General features: G+C 44.7%; 1 protein-coding gene across 6 annotated transcripts in view; it reads left to right on the forward strand.

Moving 5' to 3' along the window:
- The window catches only part of TCP11L1 (t-complex 11 like 1), a 48,705-nt gene that overhangs the window by 20,517 nt on the left and 4,640 nt on the right, over window positions 1-23,548 (forward strand). For 5 of the 6 annotated variants that reach the window (XM_088843232.1, XM_088843230.1, XM_088843229.1 and 2 more), the window contains 5 exons: window positions 3,283-3,419; window positions 5,991-6,187; window positions 9,009-9,190; window positions 11,006-11,178; window positions 17,754-17,933. In XM_088843232.1, the coding sequence (XP_088699358.1) occupies window positions 3,283-3,419; window positions 5,991-6,187; window positions 9,009-9,190; window positions 11,006-11,178; window positions 17,754-17,933 (869 nt within the window). Of the gene's footprint in view, window positions 1-3,282; window positions 3,420-5,990; window positions 6,188-9,008; window positions 9,191-11,005; window positions 11,179-17,753; window positions 21,487-23,548 lie in introns of those variants that run through there. The other variant, XM_055423806.2, reaches the window with a different exon arrangement.

The following is a 23,548-nucleotide window of genomic DNA, read 5'->3' on the forward strand; positions in this document are numbered from 1 at the left end:
AGAAAGGAAAAAGTTCACCCATAGTTTTATCACACAAAGGCACAATCATTATTATCATATTGATGTATAAATTTTTTTAGTTTTTTTGCCTCAGCATTTTATTTTGAAAAATTACAAATCTACAGAAAAATTGCAAAAACAATATAATCAGCACTCACATAACGCTTACATAGATCCACCAGTTTTTAACATTTAGTCAGTGCTTTATCATACATTGAGGATGTATGCATGTATTTTTCCATGAACCTTCTGATGGTTAATGTCAGATGTTATAGTTCACCCTTAACTATCTCAGCAAGTACTTCCTAAGATTGTGGATATTCTCTCACACGATCAAAATACAACCAGGATATTTAAGAAATTTAACATTAAAATAATCCTATTAACTTTTAGTCCATATTCATTTCCTTTAGTCTTTTGACTGTATATTTCTAAATATATATAATTATGATCAAATTTATATAATTTTTAGGCTAATGTGGGCAGAGGATTGACATGATGCTGCCTGAGAATTTGACTTTTGGTTAAATTCTTAACTCTTCTCTGTAAACAGATATCAAAATGCTACTAGGCAACATTGCTTATGGGGAAAATGACCTCTGACTGGTAAATTGCCTCTGGACAGAAAGAAATGATAATGAACGATAAATACTGGATGGGACACCATACTTGGTATTTCCTCCAGTGGGGAAACTTTTTTTTGTGTGGGGAAACTTGTAGTTGGACATGCCCCCTATAGACACTCTAGAAGGCATACCTTGGAGTTGTTATGAGCTTTTAAGCTGGGGGCTCCCACATTTCTGAGCTGTCTGCTCATGGTTGATATTGTAACTCTTCTTGCAAAGGAGTGCTTGGTGTCACCCTCTTGGCAAGCTATGTGAATAGATGGTGTCAGACCTGTGATTTACAGTTGTCTTGTGAGTCTGTTCAACTGAACCAAAGAAGACCTTCCAGTGGACATTGCAAGCCTGACATTTTTTTGTTAGTATTACACCCTAATTATTTCGTTTATTTTTTCATTGAAAGTGTCATTGAGATAATTGTATATTCACATGGAGTTGTCAGAAATAATACGGTGCACTCTATCCCATCTCTCCCAAGGGTGACATTTCACAAAACTAGCATCCTCAGTGTGTTGATCCTGATACAGTCCACTGATCTCACTGAGATTTCCTGTACACACATGTATGTGTTTATGTATACTAATTTTTATACAATTTTGTCACCTGAGTTTGCATATCCACCACCGCATTCAAGATACTAAATAGTTCTGACACTCCAAGTATCTCTTGCAGTGCCCTTTTATAACCAACTTATATCACTTGTTTAAACTCCTCATAAGTATTTTCAGTGGCTGCAAAACAGCCTTTTTCATAGATATGATTAACTGTTTCTCTGTTAAGATATACAATTAGATCATGTATAGTTATTTAGTACTTAACCCTGTAGTGAAAACATCTCTGCACAAAACGTTTTTCTGTATTTGAGGTTATTTCACAAAGATAGGTTCTTAAAATGACATTACTGTGTCAGAGGATGTGAACAGTTTTAAGACTCATTGCATGTTAGCAGGTTCCTTTTCAAAAGTTTTATAAGCAAAAGAAGTTTCATTTCTAGCCTTCTTGACGTCATCATGCTATCAAAATTCATTACCTAGAAAAAATGCCTGGTATTGTAAGGTTACCTCAAGGTTTAGAGAAAACATGTTTAAAAGACTGCCTGAAGATGGTTAGTGATTTGTTCATTCATTCAACAAGTTCTTACTGAGTGCCTCTTATGTGCCAGGCATGGTGTTAGACAGTAGAAATAAGATTAGTCAGTAAAAGCCCATAATCTAGGCTTCCCTGGTGACTCAGATGTTAAAGAATCTACCTGAAATGCAGGAGACCCAGGTTCAACCCCTGGGTCAGGAAGATCCCCTGAAGAAGGGAATGGCAACCCACTCCAGTATTCTTGCCTGGAGAATTTCATGGACAGAGGAGCCTGGCGGGCTACAGTCCATGGGGTTGCAAAGAGTCGGACACGACTGAGCAACTCAACTTTCACTTTCAAGAGCCATAATCTAGCCAAGTTAAATGCGGAATACCTTGGAAGAGTCCTCTGGGGAAGTAGCTTGTAGCAAACTCATCCAAACTCAGATTCCTGCTGGAAGGAGAAGGGACTGGGGAAACTGGGTGTACACACCCTACCTGAAGGAGGTCGCAGTGGCTGCTTAGCACCAACCGGTTGTAGCTGCGATGGAATGTGGGCCCGGGTTGCCAGGTCTTTTGATTTTTCAAGAGAAACTAGAAATCCCAGCCTTTAAAAACACTGTGAGCACAAAACATGTTAGTGGGTCACTTCCAGTGAGTGGTCTGCCAGTTGTCACTTTCCAGTAGTCCTTGGGTTCCTGGAGGTGAATTTAAGGGCCTGCTGGAAATGCTCAAAGGAGAGGCACAAGGCTCTCCAGAAAGTGGGCTGCCCCATGTACTTGGGAGTGGGACAGAGTGGTGGCGGGGAGGGGCCCTGAATTTTTCCTCAGACCGTGTATCCTATCCCATACATGATCACCTTGTGTGTGGGTGAGTTTATTCTGTTGTATGATGTCCTGTCAGCCCCAGAGGGCATCAGGAGACCCCGAGGATGTTTGATCTGACTCTTCCCTCTGTGTCGGGCCACATCGAAACCCACACCTGGGGTTCCTACCCACCTTCTGCCGTGGGTCACGTGGCAGCAGTGCTGCAGGTATGGGACAGGCATGCTATGGAAGGCATCCTTGGTATCATGTCAGATTTGCCCATTGGGTGCTTTCAGAGCTCAGACTCACAATTATGCTGCCAAAGTCAGAGCATAAAACCTGCCCTGGAACTCAGAGACTAGGGCAAGGGGAGAGAAAAGAGAGAGTTAACTTTCTTTCTCTCCTAGGAAAGGAAATTAACCTGTAAGCATGGAGACCCCGTGGCGAGCTCTGTGCTCTTAACCTCGGGTCTGGGGCCATTCTTCCTCTGCTGCCGTGAGGGCTGACCCGGAGTCAAGGAGTGAGCTCTGGGCCAGACAGGCAGTGGGGAAAGTGATGTTTGCCTAGGGGCGTGGGTGGGATCAGAGAGCAGCTTAAAAATTTGCAGTCCTTTCTTCTAAATTTGTTTTCCTTAATCTGCTTTCTCATGGCTTCTCCAACTTTTCTTGCCACCCTTTCCAGGATGAGAAAACTACCTCAAATTAGCTCACTTCATTTTTTTTTTTTTTTTAACAGCAGTGTTTACTTTGCAAGTGCCCAGTGCTAAATCCTCTTATCTCTTCCAGGGCAATTTTTTCAGTACTGGATCTAATGAAAGTGGACATGGCGAACTTTGCTGTCAGTAGCATTAGGCCACATCTCATGCAGCAATCAGTTGAATATGAAAGGAAGCAGTTTCAGGAGTTCTTGGAGAAGCAGCCAAGTATGTTTAATGTTTTGTGGTGCTTATTCGTTGTCTGTGTTTTTTTCATTTTAGTCACTGTAGGTTGTTGCAAAATGATATTTTCAAAACAAAATGAAAATTTAACATGGGAAAATGTGCGTGTATGCTAAGTCACTTCAGTCTTATCCTACTTTTTGTGACCCTATGGACTGTAGCCTGCCAGAATCCATAGGATTCTTCAGGCAAGAATACTGGAGTGGGTTGCCCTGACCTCCTCCAGGGGATATTCCAGACCCATGGATCAAACCAGTGTCTCTTAAATCTCCTGCATTGGCAGATAAGTTCCTTACCATTGAGCCACCTGGGAAGCCCAGTATGGAAATACAGTAGTCTCATTTGAAGACAGAAAAGCACAAGACGTTAGGCCTTGAAAACTTAGTTGACAAGCAAGAGAACTGTAAGTAGAAGAGAATAGAAATTTAAAAGAACAATGAAGTCCTAAATTAAATGAGTTTTTAATGAAATGAGTTTTTAACTCAGCTTGAGGTAAATTGTTTACTTGGCCTTGATTTTAAAATGTGGCAAACTTCTTAGGACTGTTTAGCTCACATTTCTTTTCTCTATGAGGTACATCAAGAAATTTCGCTTTGTTGTGTGTGTAGATCTCCTGGTTTCATAATCAGAAAAAGTTTCATTTTTATGAACGTCTCAGATGATTGCTGGGAACGGTTAACTTCGGAGCCAAACTATGTTGTATTTCTAGGGTCCTTTTTTTGGTCTCTGCCTTGGCAGCAGATGATCTCAGTGAATTGCGGTGTTCAGTTCCAATTTATTACGCATTCCTTTTGGCCTGTAAATTTGCTGGTCACAGATGAAAATACCAGTCTCTGGATAGATTGTGTAGTCGGATCAAAGTCGTTAATTCAGTGCCCCTGCTTGAATTTACTATGTACCAGCTTTGCCACAGATGACCTCACAGTAAGCCTAGGAGGTAGACACTATTTTTTAAACCAATTTTACAGATGTGGAAATAGGTTTTGAGGGATTTTTGATCAGAACTGATGACCACAGGGATTTCCCTGGTGGTCCAGTGGTTAAGAATCTCCCTGTCAATACTGGGGACACAGGTTCAGTTCCCTGTCGGGGAAGATTCCACATACCATGGGGCAGTTAAGCCCACTCACCACAACTTTTGAAGTCTGTGCTCCGCAACAAGAGAAGCCACCTCAGTGAGAAGCCCTCACGCTGCAACTAGAGAAAGCCTGCGAGTACAAAATTGACCCACTCAGCTCTTTTTCTCAACCAGTATTGTACTGCCCCCCAGGAGACATTAGGGTTAGTTTACAGGCTGAAGAGCCTTAGCGTAAGGGTCAGGTGCCGGCCGCCGGGGCCCAGGCCCTGAGCCGGTCAGAGTCACTCGCAGCATGAAATCCGAGGTTTCCCAGAGCTGGTGGCCTATAGAAGGCTGCCTCAAAAAAAAAAAAAAGAATGCTGCCTCCAGGGGCTAAAGGGAGAGCGAAGCCCGGAACCGAGAGCTCGGCGTGATCAGCGTGTGGGCAGGACCAGAGGTGTGTCCAGCTGCAGCCGTGAAGACTGGACTCCAGCCGTGCCCTCTGCTGCCTGCTTGGTGGTAAGGCGGCCTCCACTGATGGGGCTGCAGCCTATTCGTGTCCTGTCAGAGGGTTTTTTTTTTGCTCAGACAACATGGACAAAAGCCTCATCTTCTTGCTCTTGTGTCCCTCAGAATCCCTGGTACATTACTCAGCTTAGAAGAGTAGGAAAGCATGCTGGCAGATGTAAGACAACCAAGGTCCCCTCACCGGGGTGGGGGAGTTCCCCCCAAATGCCATGCAGTACGTGCCAAACAGGTGACAGGACTTACCCCCGGCAAGGCTGACCGTAAACCAGATTGATAGGAGGCTGAGATCTAGACAAGGACAAGCCTCATTTTCAGTGTGGAGGGTACTTTACACTGGGAAACTCTAGCCAGCATCTCCCCCGATCTGTCCCTGGGCAGGAATTTTTGCATCTCACTGAGCTGGACTTATCAGAGCTTCCAGCCATGTGTCATGCATGAGTGGCCAGGGTGGGAGAGAAAACAGCAAAAGTCTGTTGAACATCTGAGGTGGCAAGACCAGGGTGCATGCGTTGTGTCCACCGTCATGGTTAGTTCTCACAGCTGCCTCTGAGGTGGTGCTGGTGCGTGCATACTAAGTTGCTTGTCGTGTCTGACTCTGTGCGACCCTGTGGGCTGTATTTTCCAGGCAAGAATACTAGAGTGGGTTGCCATGCCCTCCTCCAGGGATGCCACGCCCTTCCCGATCCAGGGATCGAACCCGTGTCTCTCATGTCTCCTGCGTTGGCAGGCAGGCTCTCTACCACTCGTGCCACCAGCGCTGGACCTTTCATTATGTTAAGAACCTTGACAGTCAGACAGATTATGACGAACCTAAGGTCACTCAACTGGTAATTGCCTGTCCTGTCGAGGTCTGTTTGATGCCAAAGTCCATGTTCTGTACTTTACCACACTTCCAGGATGATCTTCCCTAAAGTAATTCTGGGAAGTGTCTCAGAGCGTTCAGTAATGTTCCAACTCTTGATTTTTCACAGATTCCCTGGACTTTGTCACCCAGTGGCTACAGGAAGCCACAGATGACCTTATGAATCAGAAGTATAAAAATGCCCTGCCGGCTGCGGGAGGGGCCGCCGGCTCTGGGGACGGTCCCTGGCTCGATCCCGTGGCCGTCCAGAATTACGCGTACCTGAAGCTTCTGAAGTGGGACCACCTCCACCGACCTTTCCCCGAAGTAGGTGTTCCAGGGCAGGCTGACTGCTCGGTTCTATCTTGTACTGCTGGACTTCTGAAGAATAATAGTTACAACTCACAGAGCAGAAAGTTGTTCCTTGTAAGCTGTATAATTCCTGGGTTTTCAGTACATTCACAGAGTTTGCTTCCATTACCCACGTTTCATTTCGAAACACCGTCATCACCCAAAAGGAAACCCTGGGCCCACTAGCAGTCACTGCTCTCCCTCCTTTCTCCCCTCGCCTGTTGGCAACCTACTCTCTGTCTCGATGGGTTTGGGCTGTTCTGGACTTTTTGGTTAAACAGAATCATCCAATATTGGCCATTCGTGTCTAGCTTCTGAGCATAAAGTTCATCCGTGTTGTAGCATGTGTCAGTACTTAATTCCTTTTTTTTAAATTGTGATAAAATATATGTAAAGTTTACCACCCCCACCTTTTTTCTTTGACTGAACCCTTTGGCCTGTGGAATCTTAGTTCCCCGAACCAGGGATGGAACCCCCACCCGCTGCCTTGGAAGGCAGAGTCTTAAACTACTGGGCAAAGTCCCTACCATCTTTAAGTGTACAGCTCTGGGCATTAAGTACGTCCACATAACTGTGGAGCCATCACCACCACCCATTTACAGAAAAGTTGAAACTCTGTACTCTTTAAACACTAACTCCTCGTTCCTGTCTCCTCCCGTCTCCTCTGTGTTTTGGAATCTGACTGCTCTAGGTACCTCATATGAGTGAAATCACACAGGGATGTGTCCTTTTGTGTCTTGCTTATTTCACTTAGGATCATATCTTCACGGTTCATCCACGATGTTGTTTGTGTCTGCACTTCTGAGTCATATTCCACTGGATGGCTATACCCCGTCTTGCTTTATTCATTCATCAGTTGATGGACACTTAAGTTGTTTCCGCTTTTAGGCCACTGTGAACTGTGCTGCTCTGAATATTTGTGCACAAGTTTTTGTGCAGACACGTGTTCCCACTTCCCTTAGGTATGTACCTAGGCTTAGAACTGCTGGGTCACGTGGTGACTCTTAGGTGCTGCCAGACCGTTTTCCAGAGTACCTGCCTCGTTTTGTAACCCCAGCAGCAGTGTGTGCCACTTCTACTTTGTGCTGCTGAGCACCTGTCCTGTTTTTACTCATCCTGACGAAAACCCTAACTCAGTGATGTTGCTTTTCAGTTTTATCTAAAGAAACTGCTTCTCCTTCCATGCAGAGCCATGTTTTTTTTTTTTTTTCCTTCTTTGTATGTTTTTTACAATAAGTGCTTCTAACTGCGAGAATCCCTTAAGGAGATGACTAACAAGGGATTCCCCAGCAAATAGGTGGTTTGGTGTCTAGACTCCCCTTCTTTTTTGAGGGCACTCAGGCTTCTTATCTCTAGCCTTCGATCCTGCTACTTCTCTAATTTTCTTTCTCAGTTCCTTATTTTTCCTTTTAAGATGTTGTGAGCCTGAGTTTTCACCTCTTGCCTCTGAGTTCCCTGTTTCATGCCAGACCAAACTCTAAAGAGGGTGTTGAACTGGGAGTGAGGGAGGCTCCTTCCTGAAGAGTCACAGGCTCTCTCATCTCTCCTATAGATGTTTTGCTTGAAAAATTGCTGTGGGGAAAATGGTACTTTCAATGGGGATAGGTGTCCACTCTCAGAATTGATTCTTGGAATTTTTTTTTCCCCCACAGGTAGGAAGTGGATTTATTTAGAGAAAAACACACTCTCCAGACAGAGTATGGGCCATCTCAGAAGGCCAGAGCAACCCAGAATTATGGTGTGATAGTTTTTATGGGCTGGGTAATCACATTGGCTACTGAATGGGAGGATTTGCATCCTAAACCCAAGTACTACATACTGCTAGGAGGCTTCAAAGCAAGGATGCTGCTGCCATATAACAAAGTGAAGTCAAAAAAGGGACTGATAAAGCCTCTCTGTTTGACAGTAGAGGAGTATCAGCCTTCAGAGATGGTTTTTACTTCGCAGAGAGAATTATGGGCTAAGACTCTGCATTGTTAATGTCCTGATTTGGTGCATTAGTTTCTTATAGCAAGACCGGTCCTTAAACTTTATTTGGTTAATCTGTAAAAACTCAGCTCGGACGTCATATGCCCCCAGCCTCTCCACTGCCCTTTCCCTCACCCCACACAGGGGACTTTGGCCTGGCTGGACCCAGGCCTGTCTGTAACATGGGGACAGTGTCATGGAAATTCACTCACTGACTGCTTTCCATGTGGCTTTGGGTTACCTGTCATTCCTGCTTTTCCTGCTGACAGTTTTTCTCTTTTTAAATTCACTCCCCAGTTCTTGAGAGCCTTCCTTGTGCTGGATGCTGAGGGGGTACGGAGGTGAAGAAGTACATCTCTCCCCTCCTTCCCTCTGGTGCCCTGGATAGAGTGGATTTATTGAGTTCTGGCTCTGCCAGCTGCTTTATATCCATGGTCTTTTTTCCTCTTTCTTTATTTATTTTGTCCTTTTATTGAAGTAGAGTTGATTTGCAGTGTTGTGTTAGTTTCAGGCAAAGTGAATCAGTTATACATACACATATATCTACTTTTTTTTTACATTCTTTCCCCATGTAGGTCATTATGGAGTATTGAGTAATTCCCTGTGCTATACAGTAGATCCTTATTAGTTACCTATTTTATACGTACTACTGTGTACATGTCAACCCCAGTCTCCCAACTTGTGCCTCTCCCCTTTTTTCATCTTTAAAACCGCCCCATGAAGGAGGAATCCCCGTTTTGCATGGTTGTGGGGGCTGTGGCCACACCGCCCTCTGCTGGTCACAGCCCGAACCTGCAGCTCAGGATGATTTCTGTTGTATTCATTGCAGACAGTTTTGATGGACCATTCTCGCTTCCAAGAGTTCCAGCTCCAGCTGGAGCAGCTGACCGTCCTGGGGGCTGTGTTGCTGGTCACGTTCAGCATGGCAGCCCCAGGGATCGCCAGCCGGGCTGACTTCGCGGAGAAACTCAAGATGATTGTGAAGATTCTGCTTACAGATATGCATCTGCCGTAAGTGGCCAAGAGCTGTGGGGGAAGGCCTTCAATGGATGTCACGAGGCAGAGGGTGGCAGGGAGCAGGCTTGGGTGAGGGGTCTGTGGTGTGAGACAGAATCAGGGTCACTCATCAGGACCGAGGTAACCTGGCTCTCCAGTGCCCTGCAGAGTTTATTCAGGGTCACACGGTCAAAGTTAGAGTCAACTCTAGGGTTGCTGAGCAAGGCTCTAGGACAGTGGCTTTCAAATGTTTGTGACCAGGATGCCTAGTAAAGAAATTCATCTTCCATGGTGACAGGGCACACTTGACACTCATGTAACTAAAATAAAAACTTTAAAAATGAAACTTACCCAGCTGCGCTTAATACTTCCTGATATTTCTATTATATTCTTGCTCCATTAAAAAAAATATATTGGTTGTTATCCAGTGCTACCCTGTGTTCACCACCAACTAACAGTTTTGTCAGCACAGCCCTGGGGAAAGGTCAAATAGGAACCAAGTTGCATTCTTCCAGTGTGTGGGAATGTGATTGAAGTTTTCTGCCCTTTGCACACTCCTCATAGACGTCCAGTGCTGGGTGTGAATGGATTATTTATCAACCAGCAGCAGTTCCCGCTTGTGTGCGGGTAGCTGCTGTGAGTGCTCCTGCAGTGAAGTCAGATTAGGTGATTTATGTGGTTTCCACCTTTTAGAATGGTTCTGAATAAACCTGCCAAAGGTAAAGAACCCGCCTGCCATTGCAGGTAGATGGAAGAGATGCGGGTTTGATCCCTGGGTCGGGAAGATGCCCTGGAAAAGGGCATGGCAACCCATTCCAGAATTCTTGCCTGGAGAATCCCATGGACAGAGGAGCCTGGTAGGCTGTAGTCCATAGGGTCACACAGAGTCAGATACAACTGAAGCGATTAAGCACACATGCAAATAAACCTGTATCTGACGAGGTCCAACTTAGAGGATTCTTCAAGTGGAATGTCCACAAACCTCCTCCTCCTCACAAAGTGGAGAAACTGGCTGCTGAGTTTGCACACAGCCTGAGTGTGTTCAGTGCCATGAGGGGTGTATAGAGGAGTCCTGACCTGGGGCCCAACAGTCTTGACTCTGAGGCGAGGCCAGGCCTGAGGCTCTTGCACAGGTGAAGCCCTGGGCTGTCGCCTAAGTCCCCCACCAGTAAAACTGCTCTGTCAAAGCTCCTGTGGAGTGGGGCCTGTCTGGCACTCCCTCAGAAGGCCAGCCCCGGCGTGTCCACCCTGGTCCCAGAGTCTAGTCCCAGTGCTCGGACGTTTGCTCTAGATCCAGGATAGAGGTAATTGCTTTCTTAGAAAGCACCCACCAGCACGAGGGCTCCCCCCAGAGATGTCAGGGGAGCCCGGGAGCCCCAGGAAATCGAGGTGTGAATTTTAACTTTAAGGTTTCAGTTCCATTTATTCTTTGAAAGTAGTTAATACACTGTGTTTCAAAAGCCAAACAGACACAGTGGTGTCCAGTGAAAAGCTTCTTTCCTGCTACCTCATTTCTGGCTGTTGGTGTTGCTCCAGAGGTGTCCAGGGTAGGCCTCGGTCAGTTCCAGCCTTATTTCACCATGCAGATGCGAGCAAGAAGTTGGGTTTTAGATTGTGAGACCAGGTATAACCTGAGCCCTCCCCTCCCCTTTCTGTTTGAGATAAGCTCCCCGAGTCAGGTGGACACGGTCTGAGAGGCTTGGGGCAGGGAAGGGTCACAGTTTCCCCCTGAACCGGTCAGTCCACAAATGGGTCGCGGGGGACGAGGGGACTGTGTATTTGGTTCACGGGCCCTCCCTTCCATGCTTCTCCTTCCCTTCTCTGCTCAAGCTTCTTCCACCTGGAGGACTCCCTGACTGCCGTCGGGGAGAAGGTCTGCCTGGAGGTGAGCAGCTGCCTTTCCCTGTGCGGCCTCAGCCCCCTCACCGCGGACAAGGAGACTGTGCTCAAGGGTCAGATCCAGGCCGTGGCCAGTCCTGACAACCCCATCCGCAGGATCGTGGGTACGTCTGGGGGGATTCGGGACCAGGGATGTGCCTGTGATGGGCTGGCAGGCAGGTGCCTCTGCAGACATTGCGGAGGGTTTGACGGATGATGAGTGCTGATGGGTGAGGAAAAGGATTAATCACCACCATGCGGTGAGGGCGACCCCAAGTTTCGGACAAGCGACCCGGCAGCCAGCACTGTCCTGAGGGCTCTGGCTTTGGAATCCCGGGTCTTGGTTCAGAACCCTGCTGCAGCACCGTGAGGTAGTGGGAAATATCCGTGTTAGTCTCTGCCCCTGGTTCCTGGCACAGAGCTCCTGAGCCTCTGGTGGTTTCCTCCGTGAGAAGAGTCCTGGGAGCACCTTTTATTCGAATATTTAGTCTTTTCCCCGGTTCCTGATCTGGAACTCCTGCAGCCTTTGGAATTTCCTGGGTTTGGGGAGCATCTTTTGTTCTGAAGAGGTGACTCTTTGGACTCCTGGAGGGGCTGACTCTTTGGACTCCCTCTTGGGGGCTGGTACCCCAACAGGCCAAGTCATGATTAGAAGTTTGGAACTTTCAGCCCTACCCTTCATTCTCCAGAGAGAGAGGAGAAGGACTAGAAATGCCTGCAAGATGAGCCCTTCATGAAAGTCCCAGAAGTGCAGGGTTTGGAGAGCTTCTGGGTTCGTGAACATATCCGTGTGGTGGGGCGGGTGGCGAGTGCACCCCTGCACAGGAACGCTCGAGCCTCTGGCCCTCAGAATGCTCCCCTGCCTCACCTCATGCGTGTCTTCTGACCGTTCACTTGCATCCTTTATCAGAGCCTTTATCATATAACAAACTGGTGAAACCTCCCCGAGTTCTGTGAGCTGCTCCAGCAGATCACAAAATCCAAGGGAAAGGATGCCGTGTGAACCTCCGATGTACAGTCAAGTCAGACAGAAGTGGTGTGTGACCTGGGGACCTACTCCCTGTGGTTGGTGTCTGACGTGGGCATCAGTCTTGTGGGCCTGAGCCGTTAACCTGTGGGAACAGAGGCTATGTCCAGGTGGTGTCAGAGCTGAGTAAGATTGTGGGACACTCAGCTGGGGTCACAGACAATTGCTTGGTGGTGGGAACCCCTGTTCTCCAGATCTGGAGTCAGAAGTGTTTTGAGGGGCTTCCGTGGTGGCTCGGATGGTAAAAAGTCTGCCGTGCAGGAGACCCAGGTTTGATCCCTGGGTGGGGACGATCCCCTGGAGGAGGGCATGGCAACCCACTCCAATATTCTTGCCTGGAGAATGCCCATGGACGGAGGAGCCTGGCAAGCTGCAGTCCATGGGGTTACGCAGAGTTGGACACAACTGAAGCGACTTCCCATGTGTGCCTGGTGGTCCAGTGGTTAAGACTGCACACTTCCAGTGCTTCCACTGCTGGGGGCACAGGTTTGATCCCGGGTTGGGGAAGTAAGATCCCACACATCGCAAGGTGCGGCCAAAAGAAAAAGAAACACAAAACACAACCCAGAAGTGTTTTGGACGTTGTAGTGGTGCAAGGGAGAGGAGAAGCACAGCTGTAGTATAAGACTAGGATGGGTTTTCTATTCAAGTGTTTGCTGTGTAGCTTGAGCAAGTGATGATACTTGAGATTCTTCATCTCTGAAAAGGGAATAATACCAGCACCTCTAGGGCTGCTGAGAGGACTGCAGGTGATAATATTAAATATAAGTAAGGTCCTTACTGCCAACCCTGGCAGCACAGAGTGAGGACTCAGCAAGTCGCAATTATTAAAAATATTACTCTGCTATACGAGCTGTTCCTTTCCATCATCACTGGTTGATTCTGTTCACTGGTTGATCAAGGAACCCATAAAATATTTAATTTTTAGGATTATTGTTATTTGACTGTGAAGTCCGTCCTCAACTTCTGTATGAAATCAGATAGCTGTTCATCTTATAAATAATGAAAAGTTAGCAGGCTTCAGGCAAAAGCAGAATGATCCATGGTTATCAGATTCTGAGTAGCGGCTGAACCAGTGATATGGGTGTGCTTCTAATACTATCACTTGTTTTTCTTTATTCCTAGGTAATATTTTATGATGGAGAAGGAAATGGCTACCCACTCCAGTAGTCTTGCCTGGAAAATTCCATGGACAGAGGATCCTGGCAGGCTATAGCGCATGGGGTCGCAAAGAGTTGGCCACTACTGAGTGACTGAGCAAAATATTTTATGAAAAGAAAGAAAGTTAGTCCCTCAGTCATATCTGACTCTTTGCGACCCCATGGTCTGTAGCCTGCCAGGTTCCTCTGTCCATAGAATTCTCTAGGCAAGAATACTAGAGTGGATTGCCATTCTCTTCTCCAGGGGATCTTCCTGACCCAGGGGTTGAACCCAGGTTTCCCGAGTTGACAGGCAGATTCTTTACCATCTGAGCTACCAGGGAAGCCCTGCCAAAACTAGAATGCTGTCGGAAGTGGGATTTATAAAAAAAGTTACATGAATCAGTGTTTTTTATTAGATTTTTTCACCCCAGGCCTGCCTTAATTACAGTTTCATCTTTGGATTCCTCAGGAGGAGCCTCCTGATGTTGCAGGGCCCTCGGACCCTCAAGATCATTTTCGTCAAGTGGGGTGTGGATGCGGGAAAGGGCTGTGAGGAGACTGCTGGCTACCAGGCTGCTCCCTTGGTTCTGCCAGCTTGGTTGCTTAGTCATAGCCAGTGGCGGTGTGTTATTGGGATCCGAAGAGTGTAAGTCAGTCACGCCTGAGAAGGTTCCCTAGTTGAAATTTGAAAACGCTTATTCAGTATAAATGCCCCTGTTGCTTTTGTAATGAAATCTGCAAGGTTGCGGCTTGCACACACTGTTTTTTGGCAGCTGAGGCTACACGGGAAGGTTAGGCCTCAGCCTAACCTTAGGAAGGTTAGGGGTGAGGGTGGGGGCTAGGAAAGCATCAAACTAAGTGATTCCAGCGAGTAGGACAAGCTGCCCACAGCTCCATGAGCTCCACTGTAGGCTGTGGACAAGGAGGCTCAGGCTTCTCTCATGGGCTTTGTGGGGAAAACTAGATCACAGGTTAGCAGTGCTGGAATCTTCTTTCTTTCTCCTCTTTTTGGAACTTGTATTTCTTGCTTTGTTTTTCCTCCCACTTTTTATGTGATCTTCAGCAGTGGCTACTGTTGGTCTCATCGCGCCTTGCTCCTCTGAGAGCAGAGCCCGTCAGTACCCTCAGTTCCGTTCAGTCGCTCAGTCGTGTCCGACTCTCCGCGACCCCATGAACCACAGCACGCCAGGCCTCCCTGTCCATCACCAGCCCCCGGAGTGCACTCAAACTCATGTCCACAGAGTCGGTGATGCCATCCAGCCATCTCATTCTCCGTCGTCCCCTTCTCCTCCCGCCCCCAACCTTTCCCAGCATCAGAGTCTTTTCCAGTGAGTCAACTCGTCGCATGAGGTGGCCAAAGTACTGCAGTTTCAGCTTTAGCATCAGTCCTTCCAATGAACACCCAGGATTGATCTCCTCTAGAATGGACTGGTTGGATCTCCTTGCAGTCCAAGGGACTCTCAAGAGTCTTCTTCAGCACCACAGTTCAAAAGCATCAATTCTTCGGCGATCAGCTTTCTTCACAGTCCAACTCTCACATCCATACATGACCACGGGAAAAACCATAGCCTTGACTAGACGGACCTTGGTTGGCAAAGTAATGTCTCTGCTTTTTAATATACTATCAAGGTTGGTCATAACTTTCCTTCCAAGTAGTAAGCGTCTTTTAATTTCATGGCTGCAATCAGCATCTGCAGTGATTTTGGAGCCCAAAAAAATAAAGTCTGACATTGTTTCCACTGTTTTCCCATCTATTGCCCATGAAGTGATGGGACCAGATGCCGTGATCTTTGTTTTCTGAATGTTGAGCTTCAAGCCAACCTTTTCACTCTCCTCTTTCACTTTCATCAAGAGGCTTTTGAGTTCCTCTTCACTTTCTGCCATAAGGGTGGTGTCATCTGCATATCTGAGGTTATTGATATTTCTCCCAGCAATCTTGATTCCAACTTGTGCTTCTTCCAGCCCAGCATTCCTCATGATGTACTCTGCATATAAGTTAAATAAGCAAGGTGACAAGATACAGCCTTGACGTAGTCCTTTTCCTATTTGGAACCAGTCTGTTGTTCCATGTACAGTTCTAACTGTTGCTTCCTGACCTGCATACAGGTTTCTCAAGAGGCAGGTCAGGTGGTCTGGTATTCCCATCTCTTTCAGAATGTTCCACAGTTTATTGTGATCCACACAGTCAAAGGCTTTGGCACAGTCAATGAAGCAGAAATAGATGTTTTTCTGGAACTCTCTTGCTTTCTCCATGATCCAGCGGATGTTGGCAATTTGATCTCTGTGGTCCACTGGAGAAGGGAATGGCAAACCACTTCAGTATACTTGCCTTGAGAACCCCATGAACAGTAACAAAGGGCAAAATGATAGGATACTGAATGAGGAATTCCCCAGGTCGGTAGGCGCCCAGTATGCTACTGGAGATCAGTGGAGAAATAACTCCAGAAAGAATGAAGGGATGGAGCGAAAGAAAAACCAATACCCAGTTGTGGATGTGACTGGTGATAGAAGCAAGGTCCGGTGCTGTAAAGAGCAATATTGCATAGGAACCTGGAATGTTAGGTCCATGAATCAAGGCAAATTGGAAGTGGTCAAACAGGAGATGGCAAGAGTGAACATAGACATTCTAGGAATCAGTGAACTAAAATGGACTGGAATGGGTGAATTTAGCTCAGATGACCATTATATCTACTACTGTGGGCAGGAATCCCTTAGAAGAAATGGAGTAGCCATCACGGTCAACAAAAGAGTCCGAAATGCAGTGCTTGGATGCAATCTTAAAAACGACAGAATGATTTCTGTTCGTTTCCAAGGCAAACCATTCAATATTACAGTAATCCAAGCCTATGCACCAACCAGTAATGCTGAAGAAGCCGAAGTTGAACGGTTCTATGAAGACCTACAAGACCTTTTAGAACTAACACCCATAAAAGATGTCCTTTTCATTATAGGGGACTGGAATGCAAAAGTAGGAAGTCAAGAAACACCTGGAATAACAGGCAAATTTGGCCTTGGAGCACGGAATGAAGCAGGGCAAAGGCTAATAGAGTTTTGTCAAGAGAACGCACTGGTCATAGCAAACACCCTCTTCTTCCAACAACACAAGAGAAGACTCTACACATGGACATCACCAGATGGTCAACACCGAAATCAGATTGATTATATTCTTTGCAGCCAAAGATAGAGAAGCTGTATACAGTTAGCAAAAACAAGACCAGGAGCTGACTGTGGCTCAGATCATGAACTCCTTATTGCCAAATTCAGACTTAAATTGAAGAAAGTAGGGAAAACCACTAGACCATTCAGATATGACCTAAATCATATCCCTTATGAGTATACAGTGGAAGTGAGAAATAGATTTAAGGGACTAGATCTGATAAAGTGCCTAATGAACTCTGGACGGAGGTTTGTGACATTGTACAGGAGACAGGGACCAAGACCATCCCCACAGAAAAGAAATGCAAAAAAGCAAAATGGCTGTCTGAGGAGGCCTTACAAACAGCTGTGAAAAGAAGAGAAGTGAAAAGCAAAGGAGAAAAGGAAAGATATAAGCATCTGAATGCAGAGTTCCAAAGAATAGCAAGGAGAGATAAGAAAGCCTTCCTCAGTGATCAATGCAAAGAAATAGAGGAAAACAACAAAATGGGAAAGACAAGAGATCTCTTCAAGAAAATTAGAGATTCCAAGGGAACATTTCATGCAAAGATGGGCTGGATAAAGGACAGAAATGGTATGGACCTAACAGAAGCAGAAGATATAAAGAAGAGGTGGCAAGAATACACAGAAGAACTGTACAAAAAAGATCTTCACGACCAAGATAGTCATGATAACGTGATCACTGACCTAGAGCCAGACATCTTGGAATGTGAAGTCAAGTGGGCCTTAGAAAGCATCACTATGAACAAAGCTAGTGGAGGTGATGGAATTCCAGTTGAGCTATTTCAAATCTTGAAAGATGATGCTGTGAAAGTGCTGCACTCAATATGCCAGCAAATTTGGAAAACTCAGCAGTGGCCACACGACTGGAAAAGGTCAGTCTTCATTCCAATCCCAAAGAAAGGCAATGCCAAAGGATGCTGAAACTACCGCACAATTGCACTCATCTCACACGCTAGTAAAGTCATGCTCAAAATTCTCCAAGCCAGGCTTCAGCAATATGTGAACCATGAACTCCCAGATGTTCAAGCAGGTTTTAGAAAAGGCAGAGGCACCAGAGATCAAATTGTCAGTACCCTAGACTCTCCTTAATCATCCATACATTTACCCTTGCTTTCCAAGTATATAATTTGGGGCATTGCCTGGAGGCCGGGTCTCATGGCAGGCAATGGGTGCTAGACAAGAGGAGCATGGTCCCACCCGTGGAGGAAACATTAGCAAAGGGATGAATGTTCAGAAGTGGGAGGTGCCCCAGGGTGATCAGGGAAGACTTTCTCAAAAAGGTGATGTTTAAGCTAAAAACTGAAGCATCAACAGAAGTTTGTAAAGTCGCCCTTGACTAGTAAACAAACATCTGCTTTCTCTTCAATCACAGATTCCCGAATCCTGACTTTCTTAGACACCTACCTTGCCTCAAGTCATCAGAAGCCATCGCCCATAGCCCCTGGGGGATTGGGTCCGATTCAAAAAGAGCTGGAGGAAGTTGCCGTTAAGTTCGTGCGCCTGGTCAACTATAACAAGATGGTGTTCAGTCCCTACTATGACGCAATCCTCAGTAAGATCCTCGCCAGATCCTAACACGTATGGTCCCTCTAGCAGCAGTATTACTCGCTCGACCTGTTCTCAGCTGTAATGTGGCTTTGGAAAATGGCTATTTAGTGCATTTCTGTTTAATAGCACTGATTCCAAAAGGAAGAATATTGTGTATCAGTGTTGAGAAGGCTTGTTGGAAAATGCACTGAATTCTCTTTTGGGGGTTTGTATTTATGAGTGCAGGTTTACGAATCAGAGCAGCTGTTTGTTATCCCGAGTTTCGTAGGTAGCACTCAGCTTTTAACAGGACCGTCCTGTGTCTCCACCCCCAGTGTATCATGGTTGTAGCTGCCTGTCTCTCCCTGGAGTCTGGGCCCGCTCTTCTGCCATCTGGGTTGTTTTTCTTTTAGACACTTGAGAGTATCTGACAGCCACCCCAGAGTGAAAGAAGCCAAGCCACGATGCGTTTAGACTCGCCCCTCTCTTGCACAGCCCGCCCCTCCTCCCTTCAGGAATTTTATGTTAGAAGAACTTTATGAATCGTACTGCCTTCTATCTGCCCCCCTCCATCCCCAGTTATTTATTGCTTTCTCCCCTCCTGGCCTAGCCAGAGCCCTAGAATCCTTTCAGTTTAGAGGAGTTAGTAATATTTGATTTAAAAAAGCTTCCTCTTTTGTACAAAATTACTTCTGAACCTGGATGATAGTGTTTATGGGATGTAGAGAATGGAAAATTCTTTGATTTTTATGTCTTGAAAGTTGAGGAATTTTTTTTTTAATAATATGTTAGTGTAATATAAAAGAAGACAGATATTGGAAGTTTTTACTGAAAAGTTCACTCTGATACAACACCTCGAGGTATTGACTGAATTCGAATTCCAGAATTGGATTTAAGTGTTTTCAGATTAAAACAGCATAAGCTCACTTACTTCTCAGGTAATGACGTTATAGGAAATCTCTGGTTTTTGAGCAGTGTTTATCTAGGAACTTGAATGACCAGAGTTCCTGACATACCCTGTAGCTGAAAGGGAAGCTTGGGGTCTCACAGATGACCTGTTTTGTTAAAATATAAATGTTATCTTAGATAGGGATGTTATGGTAGAAACCCTAACTGTGAAGTCATTGGGGTGATCCCCGGCTGCCAGAACCACAGGGGTGGTGGCACCATGCAAGGAACCCCTTCATTCAAGCCCATAATGGCAGGGGTGGAGCTGGGGACAGGGCTGGGGAAACATCTACCCTGTGGACCATCTAGTGATACCAGGTTCCAGAGGAGCTACCGGTTATACTGGGAGGGATGTGATTCCCCCATCTATTTGCTTCAGACTGCACTCTAATATTTTTACTTGCAGTCAGAAATGTATGCTGGGTTCCATGGTCAGAGGTCATATTAATAAAGTTTAGGCTCAAGGACAAATCCCTGGTTTCCTGGGAAGAGGTTTAAAAGCTCAGTAAGTAGAACTTTTAAAGAACAAAACCACACCTTCTGTAGCACCTTCAGTGAGGTCACCTCTGGAATTGTTCCTGGAGGTCAGGCTGCCGTGGCAGCTGTGCTCACTGGTGGCAGAGAATGAGGTTCAGTGGGCGGGGTGGGGGGCACTCTTGCTTGCCTCCACTGTGTTCAGGGGTTCCCCACCCCATCCAAGGATGTGGGAGAGGGGTGTAACCCCCACAGATGCAGGGCGGACCACCACCTCCTGTAGTCATTTTCCCTAAATCTCCAGGGTTCTTCATTCTGCTTTCTTTTCTAAGAATTAACTCTTAGTAGATTTTTCCCCCTCATGGGTTCCTACATGGATAGATTGACGTTTGGACAGTTTGAAATCTTGATGCCCATGTAACAGGGAGCTTCACAGACTCCTGTGGCCGCCACTACCTCAGTGTCCCCTGGTGGAATTCTACAAGAGCCAGAATGAAGACGGTAAAGTTCAGAATCACGACATTCATATTGAATTGTTTTGCTGTTGCTCTTTGAAGATAAGTGAGCTAGTTTTTCTTCCTGGAATCTCATAGGATTATCACTAAGGGCCAGGAAAATTCGTTTAGTTATTTAGTCACTCAGGAAATGTTTGCTAAGCATCTACTTAGAACTCCCCCCACCAAAGGGTATTTTGTCCCTCCAAGACAAAATACCTTTGGCATATAAATTCAGAATGGAACTGGTTTTATATATATACTGCATGCTGATTGAATTTGACATGGTTTCCTGCCTAAAAGGGTTTGTGAAAAACATATCTTTATGGAAGTGCTAAGATTATTTGGCAATAGTACTTCACTACAAGTAGGTAGACCTGAGCGCCTTGAGAGCTGGGTTGCTATCAGCAGGTCAGTTTGATTTCTCTGATAGTTTCCTAAATGAGTGAATGAGTGAATAAATGTCTAGAAGTCCGCTGTCAATTGATTAGGTGACTGGTGGGGTGGGGTCTCACTGTATGTATTTTTCTTTTTTTAATCTCATTAATTCTAAAGCAAGCTGTAAAATGTGATTGTTTATGTATTGTAATGTAACCCTAAAAATATACTTAAGAGTTACACTGATTAATGCAGTGGACAGGTATATAGCAACTTTTTCTCTGAAGAAAAGTTATTAAAAAGTTTGACTCAATAGGCATATAACGTGCACATTACTGGCTGACGATTTGGAATGGCTTATTTGGCAGTTCTGTTTTTGTGGCTTATTTTAATTTCTCCAAAGTCTTAAGATTCCTGGGAAGAGAGCAGCCTACTTTCCTGCTGAATTTCAAGGGAGTGAATAGGTGTTTGCTGTTTGAGTTCCCGTGATCTTTTGACATGCCCTGACGTGTATGTAAAACATTTGTATTTCTTTTGAGGCAGAATAGTAGAGTGGGAAGACGGAGAGCTGTCAAGAAACCAGAGTTCTGATCCCGTTTCTGTCATGTGGTTAGCTGGAGCAAATCGGGACCCATTTTCAATACCTCCAAAATGAAAGGACTAGAAAAGGGCCTTTCAGTTCTGACATTCTGTGATAAACTTGACTGGAGTAACTGAATTAGACTGCGGTGGAGCTGTGCAGAAAGATCCTGACACAGAGGAAGGTCTGGGTTGAGTCTTTCCTCTGTTGCCTTCTTGCAAGGTTATGTGATATTGGGCCATTCTTCCTTAGGCTCTGTAAAACAAGAATACTAATTCACACTTCCTGTGAGGATTAAATTTGGTAATGGATATTAGAATGCTTTGTACACGCAAAAGAACTATAAATGGCTTTATTAGCAACAAAGGAGAGTATTGTAACCTTTTGCCTGTAGGTGATGACAGATTCGACTGTGGGTCAAAGCTCCTTCAGTCAAGCACGTTTTACAGGCCTCTAGGGAAGGCTTTCCTCCCATCCTGTCCCAAGACTGTTATTTATCATCTCTTCTGTACCAGAACTGCAGTCTTACTTCTCTCATACGCTGCCACTCGCCTGCACTCCAGGGATTTCTCATTTCCACCTCCATATTATTTGAAGTTAATGAACGGATGACTGAATGGTAGTGGATGATAGTCTATGAAACTCATATTAAAAGGCACTATCTCATTGAAAACCTAAATAAAGAATTACAATGACGTTTGCAATTGTGTATTTATACTGGGTTTTATATACCTATTTTAATTGTTTACCTTTTTTTTTTAATGGTTTGCCTTTTTATTCAGTTTTCAAAGCACCTTCATGGGACGGGGAAGGGGGCAACTTTTAAGCCTGAAATCCTCTATTAACCTATCGAATGTTCACTGATACTTTCAGAAAAAGTTAAGAGTCCTAGAAATGTGTCAGAAACCTGAGCAGGCAGAATTTTACCTAAAACTGCCTTTAGTGTGGATTTCTGTCTTACCTATGTTGCCTTCTGAACTAACTCATAGTTCAAAAGGCCTGATTTGATGGAATGTCACTTAATTTAGAAATCAGTTGTGTCTGGCGTTGGTATCAACAGTCAGACAGACTTTACCATTTTTGTATTTGTTTTATCTGAACTAAGCCTAGCTTCCCTGGTGGCTCAGGTGGTAAAGAATCTGCCCGCAATGCAGGAGACGTGGGTTTGACCCCTGGGTAGGGAGAAGGAAATGGCAACCCACTCCAGTATTCTTGCCTAGGAAAATCCCATGGACAGAGGAGCCTGGCACGGGCTACATGGGGTCACAAAGAGTCAGACATGACTTAGTGACTAAACAACAACCTATCTGAACTAAACATTGAGAATCTTTAAGTGCAATTTTTGGCTTAAAAGCAACCTTAAAATCAAAGTAACACTTTTTTTCCTTTCTCATTCTCATTGCCTCTACTTTCTGAAGTACTGCCTGCTGTGGGCTCAAAGCAGAAATTTGGTCACATCTTGGACAGGGAAGAAAATTTAGTACATGGAATTGTTTTAACTTTTATTCCCAGAGCTGATAAGCTAACTTCTGTTAAATATTTAAAGTTTTACCTAAATCAGTAATATGGTACCTGAGTTTTGTTAACTTGGCATGAATTAACCATTCAAGAATTCTGAAATTTGTATTGAATAAAATATAACTGCACTTGCTGCACATCACAGTCAAGTAAGAACCACCAACTTTAATGAAGTTTGCTTTGGGAATTGTAAAAACCAAAATTTATGAACATGGTGATTTTAATTTTACTATCATGTAAATCAACTCTTAGTTTTACATATTAAGTATATGCCCGTAGAGGATTATAAAGTTAACAAATAAATTCATAATTATCCCCCACGGTCAACATGCTGACAAAAGTGGTTTATATTTTTGTTCTTTTCCAGTAGTACAATTTGATCACTTTTATATTTACTAGGTAGCTATAACCTTTTACTTTACGTGGCTACATAGATAAAACCTCTTGTTTGAAATTTAGTGCTAAAAGCCAGTTTGACTGATTTTTGTTTAGGAAGGATTTATGGTCCTTAAATTTTATCCAGTTCTAGAATTGTGGGGAGATGCTATCATTATTTTTATGGAGGAAAGATATGAATATCTTTTGGTAATTTCTCTGCGTCCAGCAATATGGATATATGAGTCCTTGGACATGTAGGACTGGCTATATATATATACATACACTATAGGAGTCTGCACAGAGTTCCAAAAGTGAGTTCAAATTTCTAACATCATGCTACTTGATGTCAGATGAAGGAATTATCAAACATTCACACAGAATCATACTAAAAACCAAAAGTTCATATATATAGATAGAACATTAAGTTCTACATACATATATAGATTAAGAAAATGTTTTCTTCTTAACAAGAAATAATCTGTTTGAAGTTTAAATGTCATGTAATTTCTAGGGGGAAAAATCTTAGAAATAAATGCAGTAGGAGCAATTATAATACATATAAATGGCCTTAACAGTCCTTAGTAGCACTTTTCACCAAGGTAGGTAGGGGTGTGTATGTGTGTTTTCTTGTTACAATGCTTAAAAGAAAAAAAGGATTTTTTTTTTTTTAATCCTTGGAACTAAATTTCAAGGATTTTCCTTGCATAATCATATGACTTTGTTTGCTCATATGGAAACACTCTTACAGACCATTACAGGTATTTGAAATCGGTTTGTCTTCTTTAATACACTACCCGATGGTAGCACTCCAGGAAAGGTCCCATATCTCTATATTTTAAAGTCTGCTATATGGTACTACTTGTGCCTTTC

Source organism: Moschus berezovskii, chromosome 14 (genome assembly GCF_049115385.1).
Source record: "Moschus berezovskii isolate FMDL1 chromosome 14, NW_MosBer_1.0, whole genome shotgun sequence".
Classification (NCBI taxonomy): domain Eukaryota; kingdom Metazoa; phylum Chordata; class Mammalia; order Artiodactyla; family Moschidae; genus Moschus; species Moschus berezovskii.